Raw genomic sequence first — 12,793 nt, 5'->3', positions numbered from 1 at the left:
ATTTTAACAGGAAACTTAACAGAGTTAGTGATTTGGACTATCTTTGCTCCTCTAATAAACCACACTCAAAACTAATATTTTAATTAACCGTGCAAAATGGTACAAACCACATGGACTATCAGGGCAATTTTCTCTTTTATTTACTCCAATTTTGAGTATGGTCCCGTGAGTAAACCACTACTCACCGGCCCCACGGCCCACCCAACAATTAAACCAAAACAGTGTGTGCGAGCTAAACGCCATTGTTGGTTCCAATTTACTTGGTGCACCAAATTTGTTGGCACTATCATCGTCTGCCGAATCTGAAAGCAAAAGCATCCCTGTGTGTGAGAGACATAGGAAGACAGATTTTCTAATATTTAGAACTGGATAGTGAAATCGACGGGTGAAGAAATGCAAGGAGCTAACCCTAATTCAAAAATTGATGATAATATCAATAAAAGTAATTTTAATTTTTTGAACGAGAAAGGAGGTACTATAGGAGGTAGATCATGTAAGGGATGCATGTATTATTCATCAACTCTCAGATCAAGCTCGCGTAATCCTGTTTGCGTTGGCTTCACTCGTTCCCTTCCTAGAGGTATTCATCCTTCATTCAACTTTTAACTATGCCAGATTTTTTCAGATAATGCACGTACAGTTTGAATTCAGATAATGCACATACAGTTTAAATTCAGATAATGCACATACAGAATTACACATTTGTAGCCAGTTTATGTTATTAGGTCAAATTGACATTTAGGTTTCCAATAGAACGTTTATTTATTTATTTATTTATTTTTACCATAATTGATATTGATACTGATTTAAGCAGAAAAATATTCAGAATTCAGTTTGTAAGTAGCCAGTTTATGTCGTTTTTTTAGGTTAATGATATATCCACCACCATCGAAATTACTTCATCCACCACACATATGCATTATTTAGTTGTACAACCTGTTAATGCACAGTTTGTGGTGGGTGGAGTAATTTGGATGGTGAAGCATATACAGTACCATAATTGATATTAATTTAAGCATTTCGAATATTCGGCGTCAAATGAAGATATGGAGTAGGATTATTGTGTTGGACTTGTATGTTTTTGTTAAGCTAAGGGTGTCGTTTGAGTGATCATATGCTTTGCATACTTGTATGTATATGCTTTTAGGAGAATAGCAAGTTTTTTTTATCTTAGGTTACTGCATACTTGAAATCATCTATTTTGCTTTGAAGCATAGGTCGCGAAAAGTATAACTTAACTATTCTGTGCCCAAGTAAATTTTCAACCGGCCTAACAATCATCGTTTACTTAGCTTACTAATCTGAATAATCCTTTTTTAATCCACCCCTAAAATCTTAAAAACGTTTAACGAAAAATTGCTATCTAACTGCAAAAGTTTTCGAAAAGAGTGAAAGAGGAAATGATGAAGATTAATAAATTAGATTACACCTTCTGATCTTGTGGTATGGATTTTTAGACTGTCAAGACTGGTAGCTTGTGGGTGTATCCATATTGACACCTTGTTAGCATGCATATAACAAAGTTATGGCTTTTATGGTTGCCATGTTCAAGTTTCTGTTAGCAGATTTCAGCTTTTTTCTCCTTTCAACTACAAAGAACTATAATTTGATTCTTCTAGGGCTTAAAGAAGTTACTAAAATCTAACTGAAAGCCTTGTTGCATATAATACCAAAACCTTGTTGTTAATGGATAAATGATGATCTTGTTTTTAATGAATAAATGAATATCCACATATAATTGTTCTACACTTAAAAGTACGGGATCCTGATTCTTACTTTAATAAACAGTACCTCGCTACGATGTTGAAGAATCTGACATTGATGATAAGGTTAGGAGCCTCGCTGATTTCAGATATGGTTGTGTTGGTTACTCTGTTTATTCAGATGTAAAAAGTCAAAACGGTGATGGGCAAGAAACGGAAAAGGTGGTTCCAGAATGTGTTGGCTTTAAGGTTTGCTCTTTCAATCTGTTTGCACACACACACACACACACATATACATGTGTGTGTGACCATGTGCACGTCTCTTATTATACAATTACTATAAATAGTTTCACTTACATTATCAAGTGTGTGTAGCTTTTGATGACCCCACGAGTTACTAATACCAGTTCTGCTCTTACTCATGCTCAAACCAAAGGTAAATCGTTCTGTTATGATAATAGTTTATTCAGAGTTCTATTAGTAATTGTTACAACTTACTGTATCATTATCCTTTACCCAAAAAAAAAATGATTAAGTGTAGAACAAGTATATGCCGCTAAAATATTGTATTATTATCATCCTTTTGTTTCAAATGTCAAACCTGTATTTTATAATTATCAATGACGATTCTTTTTTATCTGTACTTGGTAATGCTAGTGTACAACATGATCAAGTTATTATTTAGCTCAAAAGTAAATATAAGGATACTTTTCTCATAAATTAGAACTAGTTCATTTGATATTTTAAAGCTAAGATATGGTGTATATTCTTCTTCTTGGTTATGTACATGGATGTATTACTTGCGTGTAGTGGTGGCTTGATTATGCACTTGGTATGTACAACTAATGCGTTGTTTCTTCTTTCTTTCTTTCTTTTTTTTCTTCTTTGTTTTTGTAGATAAGCATGCAGTTCCACAACCACAACCACATCTAAGCAGTCCAGGGCCAGGTCAATCTGCATCGAATGGTTTCTTTAGCAGGCAAGTAGTTATATTTATGTTTTATGATACTCTGTCTTCATTTCTTCAAGTTTCACTTGACACGTAATTGTATTATAAGGTGTATTGGGTGTGAGACTCTTTATTGTTAACTTGTATAGCCTTTTTTATGTACAGAAAGAAAGTCAAAATTTGGTAAGCGAATTTAATCTTACCTGTTAGATTTAATCTTTACTGATAGGTGATTATTTAAGATGGTAATCTCACCATTATTAATGTCCTATTCATTTTTCAACCATTGATTTTGTAATGCATATAAAAATTACTTTCTTATTCTTATTAAATATTAACTTGTTTAATAATATTAAATCATTTAATAATTAATAATATCAATTCTGCGTACTCGTAAGTTATAAACTAGTTATTACTAAAAAAATCCTAATGTGTTATGATTTTTTGTATTTGCTTACACTTGCTCTTGTTCAAAACAGATTTAGAAGAAATGCAAATGTAGTTGCATCAGGTATAGCAAAAAACGCTCGCAGAGTTGGCAATGAAATGAAGGAAAGTGTTTATGACATTTTGAATCCATATCGAGACGACCAAACTAAGAAGGATTGACCGAGTAAAGATCTAGGAATGGACTTCTCTATCCATACTCATAAAGGGCTCAGAATTAGGTCTAATGCTGATCCTGTAGATCAAGAACGATAAAAAAAGGAGAAAAATATCAAGGATCATCAAGTCTCTACATTATATGATGCAAACATTATTATTTGTTCAAAATAATGGATGTGTTGACGCTAAAGATTAGAAGTCCTTGCCGACTTGGGTTTTGATATGCATCTTAGTACAATTTTGTAAACATGCCAGCACTTATGCAGAAATGAGTTTTATGTTACTTTCATAACATAAAAACTTTCCATAACTTTCCATTTTGAACATCCTAAAATGGAATAATAAACAACAAAATAGGGACGAAGGTAGTAATAGATTGTAGTGCATAACCTTATAATGGATTTGTCAAAATGATTTTAGAAATATCATTGAATGAAAATCAAGTATTTAACTAAATTTTATCATATTGTATTACACAATCATTTGACAACTTATCAGACTGATTAGTTCCTATTAATGAGATGTTAGGTGTGGATACCAACTTTATTAACGTTTGCAATCATCAGTAGATTGATGTCGATGGTACGTGGAATAGCTGTCCCATGTGAGCTACTTTGATCATGTTTCTTGCAAGTCTAACACAATAGTTGCAAAAACGTAGAGGTATATTCCATGGATTATTATATCAGTTTCATTTATATATCATGAGGTTTGTAAATATATATCAGTTTCATTTAAGAAACTTACTTATATTTTAGATGGTATTGTGTTAGAAAAGTACTCCGCTCCAAATGGCACCTTGAGAAATACTTTGATTCCAAAAAAAATTGAGGTGTTTATTTGGCAGGTAATGAAAGATAGTCTTCCGGTTCGGGTAGAGCTTGACAAAAGGGGAATTGATCTAGACAATATTCGTTGCCCGGTATGTGATAACGAGTTGGAAACGGGTGATCACATTCTTTGGTCTTGTCGGGTTTTCAAGTGGTGGAAAGTTAATACTTCAAACGTTATTTTGGGTGACTTACTTCGTGGGGGATGCTCTCAACTTCAACTTACTAGCTTAGGAAAATCTATTTGGCAAGGAACGGTGTGGGCGACTTGTTACATTATTTGGAAGAATAGGAATAACAAGGTTTTCAACAACAATTCTTCGATGGCTTCTTCTTGTCTTAGTGAAATCCAAGTCTTATCATTTGATTGGATTTCTCGAAGACTTAAGGGTTGTATTCTTAATTGGACTTCTTGGTTCTCGGATCCGGGGTGTTATGTCATTTGAGTAGATTTGTATTATTTCTTATTGTCGCGGATTGATAATCTCTAATAATGTATGGTGATTACTCTCTTGTAATTGTAATTGTTGCATTCTCATGCAACCTCGAGACTTGGTTGATTATTAATAATATTTCACCTTGCTTTTCAAAAAAAAAAAAAATATATTACCATAATTTGAGTATGTAAGTGTACTTAATGGAGCCAATCAACTTAATGTACTTAATCTACCAACTTAATGTACTTAATTTGACTATGTGAGTATACTTAATGTAGCAAATCAAAAGCCCGTCTATCTCAGTTGGTAGAGCCCAAGGCTCTTAACCTTGTGGTCGTGGGTTCGAGCCCCACGGTGGGCGTTTAGTATGTTTTTTGAGTTATTTGAGTTCGGTGAATACCGAGAACGGATACGGATCTGATCCGAAACTTCATTAACCAACACAATTCGCGGTTTATAAATTTAAGTATAATAAACGGTTAAAATCAACTAAACCTTTTTATTTTAATTGATCCCATTCCTATGCACATCTCCCAATAACAAACGAAAAAACCTCAAACCTAACCCATACCTTCTTCAAATCAGTTTCATTCCAATCAAATATTAATATTCATATATTGTTGTTTTTTCAATTAATATAGATTTTGCTCGATTTCAATCTGTAGTGTTTTGATTCATGGCCGCTTATGCGGCCTGTATTCGGGCCGGAACGAAACTCCGATCCGTTCAGGCGATCAATTCACCGGTTTTCAGAAACGCGTTTGCACCTACACCGGCGACAACGTCCTCATCATTGCATTGTAATCCGATTAACAACAGATTTGATTTTAGGCAGATTTCTCAGTTAGTTCAATCTAATGGCAAACGTTTGTTTCTTGTTGATACCCTAGCGCTTGTAAGTCTGATTTTTGTTTTCTCGTTTATGAACTTAAATTAGATTATGTTTATTTATCTGCCTTTGAAGGTGTATCTATGACTATGATTTTATGTCAAAGTGTTTATTAGGCTTTTGGGGAATATTATTCTAAAAACCTAAATTCCATTTCGTTGGCTTTATTAGTATATGTAGACCCTGAATATTGTATTGATTTATCTTTCGTTTTCTTCGTTTTTAATAAATTGATTATTTGATTTGTTTAGGTTAGGAGATTAGAAGGACAAGGAGTTCCATCAAAACAAGCAGAAGCGATAACATCTGCAATAACTGAAGTTTTGAATGATAGTTTGGAAAATGTGGCTCAATCTTTTGTTTCCAAGGGTGAAATGCAAAGGGTTTGTTTCCTGATTTGTTTTAAATTTTTTCTTTGAATCGTTTTGATGATTAAATATGATACTGTATTACTGTATAATAAATATGTTGTCGATGTGCATTTTTTAATGTTCTTAGATTGAGATGACTCAAGATGGTAACTTGGGGAAATTCAAGTCTCAAGTACAAAGCTCTCAGGTAACAAAGAGTAATACTGTTTTAGTATAAATTTTAAATTGAAAATTTGAATATAATACCATATGAGCTTAAAATTATCATCATTTTTGGTTAAAATTTGTTTTTGTAGATCTTTTGTTTGTGTTTCGGGCTTTCGGCAATAGCCTTTATCATTATTATTTTATTTGTCAAACCTAGGTTAATTGTGTCAGTATATATGGACACGAGCCCATGACTAATATGTATTAGAACATGTGTAGGAACAGTTAGTATGCTACATCATGTAGTTAGCTTTCCAATGGACTGTTTTTAGTAAGAAGTTAAGGTGAGTGCTTTAATCAGATGTGTTAATTACTAAAAGAACTAATGTGTGGTAATAGGCGAATCGAAGCAATTTGTGCAATAAATGACTTTCATGAAAAAGAGACTTTTATATGACATAGTAGTGATTGATTTTTTTATGAGTTATTAAATTTTGAAGTACTGCTTGGCAACATGAAAAGTATAGGGATATTGTGGCCTGGAATCAATCAGTGTAATGTCTGCTAGTCTGCAATGGTTAAATCATTGCAACAATGTAATTTATGAGGTTGAACTCTGTCAATAACATGAAATGTTGGATTTATATATGACAAAATGAGTTATCTTGAAAACAATGACAGAGATGGTTTGTCTATGTTGGTGGATGGTCTTACGAATCCCTCTTCTTACAGACAAAGTATTCTTTGAATTTTCATCTTGGAGTAAGTTGATTTTTTTCTATTCTTTTGCAGGAAAATCATTTCTCGTTGTTGCAACGTGAGACAGAAAAACTTAGGAATGATATCGAAAAGATGCGCAGTGAGTTGAGGTATGTATGATCTGACTATTGTTTCAAGTACTTGTTATGACATATGATATGGTGACTAAATTAAAATTAATCTTCAACTATTCCTTGGATTTGGCAAAATGTGGACCTTATGAGTTATTAGTTTTGACACTAGGCTTTTAAATTTCAAAACTTTATTTGTATCAAGAATAATACTGATTTTTAAGTTTGACACAGGTATGAGATTGACAAAGTCACTGCTGGACAGCGTCTGGATTTGAATCTTGAAAGGGGGTAATGAGATACTTATTTTATTTACTAGCTCGATTAATCATTGATTATTTTTAAGCTAACCCTTGTTTATAAGAACCAATTATCATGAACAATTTGTGGGATTCTGTACTTGTATAGAACCAACTAGTTATGGAGCTCTCGCTTCGCGACGGGGGCTTCATTTTGAATGCGAGTTAAAAAAAAAGTCTTGATCTATTTTGTGAAAAAGAAATTTTTTTCGACATCTAATATTGAAGGGTTGTTCCTTTTGTGAAAGTTGCTTCTTTTAGCGTTAAAGTTAGTTGATCTAATTTGTAAAAAAAAATGTTTTTCGACATCTTTTGGTAGCATTGAAGGGTTGTTCCTTTTAAGAAAGTTGCTTCTTTTATCGTTGGAGACAAAAAAAAAAAAAATTTGTAGCACAGTAGTGGCCTATGTGGGTCCTACTGTTTGAGCGCAGTGTACAAGTCGGGAAAGCGTGGTGTGTGTTATTATTCAGTATTTTTGGTGTTAGTGACGGGATAAATAATAATTTAGAATATATGTATAAAGTGGGGGGGGGGGTTCGATTTGTATTTTAATAGAAATTAGGGGTTAGATTTGTGAAAAGTGAAAAACTTAATAGTACTATTCATAACAAATAAGACAAATTTTGTCTATTAGTTATACTGGTAAATTTGGCTTCTTGTTTTTACCGCCAATCTGTTTATAATTGATCAATGAACAAATGCAGGAGAATTCGTGATGAACTGGCAAACCAAAACCAAGAAACTGCTAACCTCACAAACAAACTTGATAGGGTAAGTTTATATTAGCTTTTGTTTCACAATCTATCTAGTTGCCAACTTTCGTTTTACCAAAGTGACTGACACTTTATTTTTGGAACTATTGTTGTTAACCCAGGAAATTCATTCGTTAAGGGCCCAGTTGGAAGCAGCAAAATACGATGTGATCAAGTACTGCATAGGTACCCTTGTCTCAATTTCTGCTGTGGGTTTGGCTGTGCTGCGTATACTCATGTAAACTGTAATCTTGCTAATTGTAATGATTAGCATTAACACATAGAGGAAAAAAATAACTTGTTTCACGCGGGTTTTATTGTTCGTGATCCATTAATGAAAATTGTAACATAATAAAACTAACATGAAACCATTATTGAGTGGTTCTTGCCCTTTTTAGTTGCACTTGTTTTCTATCTTGACTTGCAAATCAAAATCGTCATATTAGTTTAACAATTTTGTTACTTCCAAGAATAAACACTATTATTAGAATTTGTATGAAGTATCAATGAAGATATAACATATAACCATAAGTCCATAACGAATACAAAAAAGTGAATATTGTATTTTTGTTATAATTCAGTAGGCTTATAACTACCTTTAATGGTTATAAGAATAAAGAGAGAAAAAGAGATAAGAAGGAGAGAAGAAATATTGATATTGATATTTCAAGAGAAATGGTACACCTTAAATGGTTACTATACATGTCTATTTATAGTATAAAATATTACTATGCAAGAAATATAATAATAATAATAAAATTAACATCCAATCTAGATATTTTATAACACAATCTAGATATTTTATAACACTCCCCCTTGGATGACAATTTTATTAGAGAATAACTAGTACTGCCTCGTTAAAAACCTTGCTAAAGAAAACCCATTGGGATAAAACTTTAGCTAAGGGAAAAAGAGTGCAGCATAGAGTTGACTCCCCCTCAAGTAGGCAACGCCTGAGTTGTTACATCTTCTGAACATGCCTCATGCCAATATTATGAACGTGTGTTCTGAAAATAGCAGTTGGCAGTGCTTTGGTATAAAGATCAGCAGAGTTGTTGATTGAACGTATCTCATTTTAATCTGGTTGTCTTTTACGAGATCTTGAGTATATGAGAAGAATCTGAGGTTTTCATTTGAAACTGTATCATCTAAATCTTTTATGTACAAGTTTAGCCCATGTGATTTGTCTACAGTCTCCTTCATGGTTTGCTCAAACCCTTGTTTCAATTCCTATTCCCTTGTAGTCTTTTCTGAGCCTTACCAACATACCATTCTTTTCCATCAAACTTATGACCGTTAAGACCGTCTATGGCTTTGGCGCCTCCTCAGTATTTATATTTTGTTCAGTCACTTTTGATACTCTTCTTTCATTTGTATTATGCAAGCTGCATTATCTTCATATATAGTTATTGGTGAAGATAGTTGTTGGTCTTTTATAGCGTTCTAGTCCACAAGAATCATTAATGATTTGTGTTATTGATCTCAACCAAACACATTTTTGAGTAGTTTCATATAATGCAATCACTTCGTCATGATTTGATGATGTTGCAATAAGTGTTTGTTTTAAGAACGCCATGATTTTGTGGTACCTCCATTTAGGAATACATATCGAGTTTGAGATTTATCTTTATGAGGATTTGATGAATGACATGCATATACATAATCAACCAAATCTTGTTTTGAAACGTTAGAATAAAATAATTTTAAATCAGCAGTTTCTCAAGGGTATCAAAATATGTGTTTGATCCCGCTCCATTGTCATTTGAGCTGAATCTTGCTAACAAATTAACTGCAAGAGAAATGTTAGGTCTTGTACAATCTATAAGATACATAAGAACCTCAATTGCACTAAAATATGGAACTTCCGATCTGTTTAAGATTTTCACGATCTTCGCAGGGATGAAATAGATCAGTGTCAATATTGAGTGATCTAACAACAATGAGTTTGTTTTTTTTTTAAAAATGTTTTAAAATCTTTTCGGTATAAGTTGTTTGATGTACAAGTAAACCATTAGGCATATGCTCAATTTGCAATCCAAGGTAATACTTGGTTTTTTCAAGATCTTTCATTTCAAAATAATTCTTTAGAAGTTGAATGATTTCATAGATCTCTTTATTTGTTCATATGATGTTAAGAACATTGACATAAACAACTACGATCTCATATCCGAACATTGTTTTTATAATACATACGTGCAAAATAAGTTTATATTTATACTCTTTTTTTTATCAAGTAGTCATTTAATCGGTTATACCACATACGTCCCATTTGTATAAACCCATTTAGAAATCTTTGTGATTTAATGGAAGATATTCCCTTGGGTTTTAGATTAGATGCTTATGATACCTTAACCCTTTATGTATATTCATATATATCACTATTAAGTGATCCATACAGATAAGTAGTAACAATATTCATGAGATGCATTTAAATAACTACCAGGTTGATTAAGTATCTAATAAATAATTGTATCCATTACAGGAGGATACTAATTCATTTCTGGTCTTTGTGGGAAATATTGAGTTACAAGTCTAGTTTTGCCTTGTAACTTCATTTGCACATTTCTTTTCGGATAAAAAAATTCATTTGTATCCCATACGTTTCACATCTTTAAAAGTGATAACGATTGATTCGAAAACTTTTCTTTTATCGAGCGATTCTAATTCAGCTCGTATTGCTCCTTTCCATTTAGCTCAATCATGTCCATTTTGTATATTCAATGACAGATTTTAGTTCCAGATCATCATCTTTATTCATGATGTCATTGTAACATTATATGAAAATATCTCATAGAGATTTTAATTTCATTTCGGTTCCATAATATTGCATAATTTATCGCAATTTTAGTATTTACATTTATCAATATCCTCTGCAGAAGGAATATTGATTTGTGGTTCTTCTTGAACACTTTCTTTTACCTCATTATCAGCTGATTTTCTTTTTCGAGGATTTTTATCTTCGGAACCAATTGATCTTCCACGTTTGATGCGTGGCAAAGACTCAACAGTGACATTATTGCCAACTTTTGGAATTTCAGTTCGAGCTGGAGCATTTATCGCTGGTATATATGATTTAGTCACCTTTTTTATATATGTAAATGCATAAAGTAATTAATTTGCAAGTTCTTGCATATGCATTATTTTTTGAACTTTCGTTTCACATTCTTTTGTGCGAGTTCAATATACCTTAATTGATGTTCACATCATGAAGCATCATTTTATTTTTTTTATTTTTATTTCTCCCCCTAATCCAGGGAACAATGTTTTATTAAAATGACAATCAGCAAAACGTGCTGTAAAAACATCACCCATCATGAGTTCAATATATCTTATGATTGAAGATGTTTTATATCCAAAATATATTACCATCTTTCTTTGAAGAACCATTTTATTGTGTTGTGGTGATACAATTGGAACATACACTACACAACCAATGTTCTAAGGTGGAAAATATTTGGCTCTTGGCCAAAATCAAGTATTAAGTGAAAATATTTATGACTTCCACATGGTATAATGCGAATTAATGTCGCAACATGTAAATTTACATGTCCACATATACATATTGAGAGATTTGTACTCATTATCAATTGTCTAGTTATTAGCTGCTATTGATTCAGCTAAACTAATTTTGTGTATGCACATGAGCAACTGGATGTTCAACAACAATCCCTGTAGATATATAATGATCATTAAATGTTTTAGATGTTAACTCACCAGCATTATCAAGTCTCATCCTTTTAATGGTGTAATCAGAATAATGTGTTCTCAATTTAATAATTTGTGCAAGAAACTTTGCAAATGCCATATTACGGCTTGATAACATACAAATATGAGACCATCCGCTAGATGCGTCTATTATCAAAATGCTTCACATGATGGATGAATTGGTTCATATATCTTACCTTGAATTCTTTCAAGAAACATTTGTGATTCTTTTTCACAATATACTTTTCATTAATCACCATATGTGCTTTCCTTAATCACCATATGTGTTTTTTTGTTCATATATCCTTTTCACCATATACGCTTTTATCATATGCGCTTTTCATATGCGATGCGTTTTTCATCATATGCGCTTTTTTATGTGAATAGTAAATTAATTAATTTCGTTTTACTATTCATATGAATTAATTTCGATTTACTATTTTGTTAATTGAGTAATATATATACATCATATACTTGTGACTCCGAAGGCTCAAATGAATTTGACCATATAGTTATATGCTGTACCTTGCACAATAATTTTCAGTAGAAGCTTTAGATGCATATATTTTTTTTTAATCACCAAATACCACAAACACTTTGTTTGCGTTTGTTCATAGTCATCAATGAAAACCATTTTCTTTAATTTTATTTTATACAATTAACGCATCATTATTCTTTTCAAAAACAATAATCTATTGTTATTGTTCACTTGTGCCATGTTTAACAACAAAGGTCAACAACCTCTGTCTTGTTTGTTGTGGCAACCAAAAACAACCTTTGCTTTTGTTACCGAGAAACCAAAACAAAAAAAAAACAATTAATTTTCAATTAATCTTTTATCAAAACCATAAATGATTTTGTTGATCTACGTTGATATGGCCATAAAGAACCAGTTTACCTTAATTGCATTTACACATTCTTATGCAAATTGTGTGTTTATCTTTTTTACATAAGAATGAAAGTATTGTTAAATTGTTTAGGATAAGAATATGGTGTAATTTTCCTTTTCTATTGGCAAAATAAAGACAGTAAATGTTTATATTATGTTTAAATTATTGAAAAGTGACCATAACATCATTTAATCTAGTGTACATAGTTCACGAATAATTGAATAGAGCATGGTGGGGTGTGCTAGAAGTTGGAACATATTAATTCCGTGATCGTCTTATCCTCTGACTTTTTATTTAATACGTCTCTTAGATTATCACCCGATATTGCATTAACTTTCGCTGTAGAGCAATTTAGATCACGAAAAATAGTGATTGTGACGTAAAG

The 12,793-nt window shown here is 32.1% G+C and overlaps 2 protein-coding genes and 1 non-coding gene across 3 annotated transcripts; all 3 read left to right on the top strand.

Moving 5' to 3' along the window:
* Positions 1 to 205: 205 nt before the first annotated feature.
* Positions 206 to 3,279, top strand: LOC139900234 (uncharacterized). Its single transcript, XM_071883025.1, has 5 exons — positions 206 to 580; positions 1,789 to 1,952; positions 2,079 to 2,139; positions 2,601 to 2,682; positions 3,132 to 3,279. The coding sequence occupies exons 1-5, from the start codon at positions 394 to 396 to the stop codon at positions 3,259 to 3,261; spliced, it is 624 nt and encodes a 207-aa protein (XP_071739126.1). The 5' UTR covers positions 206 to 393; the 3' UTR covers positions 3,262 to 3,279.
* Positions 3,280 to 4,813: 1,534 nt separating this feature from the next.
* TRNAK-CUU (transfer RNA lysine (anticodon CUU)) lies at positions 4,814 to 4,886 on the top strand. The gene has a single exon. It is a non-coding gene; the product is annotated as a tRNA-Lys (tRNA).
* Positions 4,887 to 5,043: 157 nt separating this feature from the next.
* On the top strand, positions 5,044 to 8,223 carry LOC139896555 (protein FMP32, mitochondrial-like). Its single transcript, XM_071879203.1, has 7 exons — positions 5,044 to 5,420; positions 5,666 to 5,797; positions 5,913 to 5,972; positions 6,725 to 6,801; positions 6,997 to 7,053; positions 7,766 to 7,832; positions 7,936 to 8,223. Exons 1-7 carry the CDS (start codon positions 5,202 to 5,204, stop codon positions 8,053 to 8,055), a joined length of 732 nt encoding a protein of 243 aa, XP_071735304.1. The 5' UTR covers positions 5,044 to 5,201; the 3' UTR covers positions 8,056 to 8,223.
* Positions 8,224 to 12,793: the final 4,570 nt, after the last annotated feature.

Source organism: Rutidosis leptorrhynchoides, chromosome 3 (assembly GCF_046630445.1).
Source record: "Rutidosis leptorrhynchoides isolate AG116_Rl617_1_P2 chromosome 3, CSIRO_AGI_Rlap_v1, whole genome shotgun sequence".
NCBI lineage: Eukaryota > Viridiplantae > Streptophyta > Magnoliopsida > Asterales > Asteraceae > Rutidosis > Rutidosis leptorrhynchoides.
The sequence above is the reverse complement of the archived record's forward strand: the minus strand, read 5'-3'. Positions and strand labels throughout refer to the sequence as shown.

Excerpts from the sequence above, each read along its gene's own strand:
- LOC139900234 (XM_071883025.1), top strand. The coding sequence starts at position 394 with ATGCAAGGAGCTAACCCTAATTCAAAAATTGATGATAATATCAATAAA. Across the intron at positions 581-1,788 it reads CACTCGTTCCCTTCCTAGAG|TACCTCGCTACGATGTTGAA; the intron begins GTATTCATCCTT and ends TTTAATAAACAG. Across the intron at positions 1,953-2,078 it reads CAGAATGTGTTGGCTTTAAG|CTTTTGATGACCCCACGAGT; the intron begins GTTTGCTCTTTC and ends AAGTGTGTGTAG.
- LOC139896555 (XM_071879203.1), top strand. The coding sequence starts at position 5,202 with ATGGCCGCTTATGCGGCCTGTATTCGGGCCGGAACGAAACTCCGATCC. Across the intron at positions 7,054-7,765 it reads GATTTGAATCTTGAAAGGGG|GAGAATTCGTGATGAACTGG; the intron begins GTAATGAGATAC and ends GAACAAATGCAG. Across the intron at positions 7,833-7,935 it reads TCACAAACAAACTTGATAGG|GAAATTCATTCGTTAAGGGC; the intron begins GTAAGTTTATAT and ends TTGTTAACCCAG.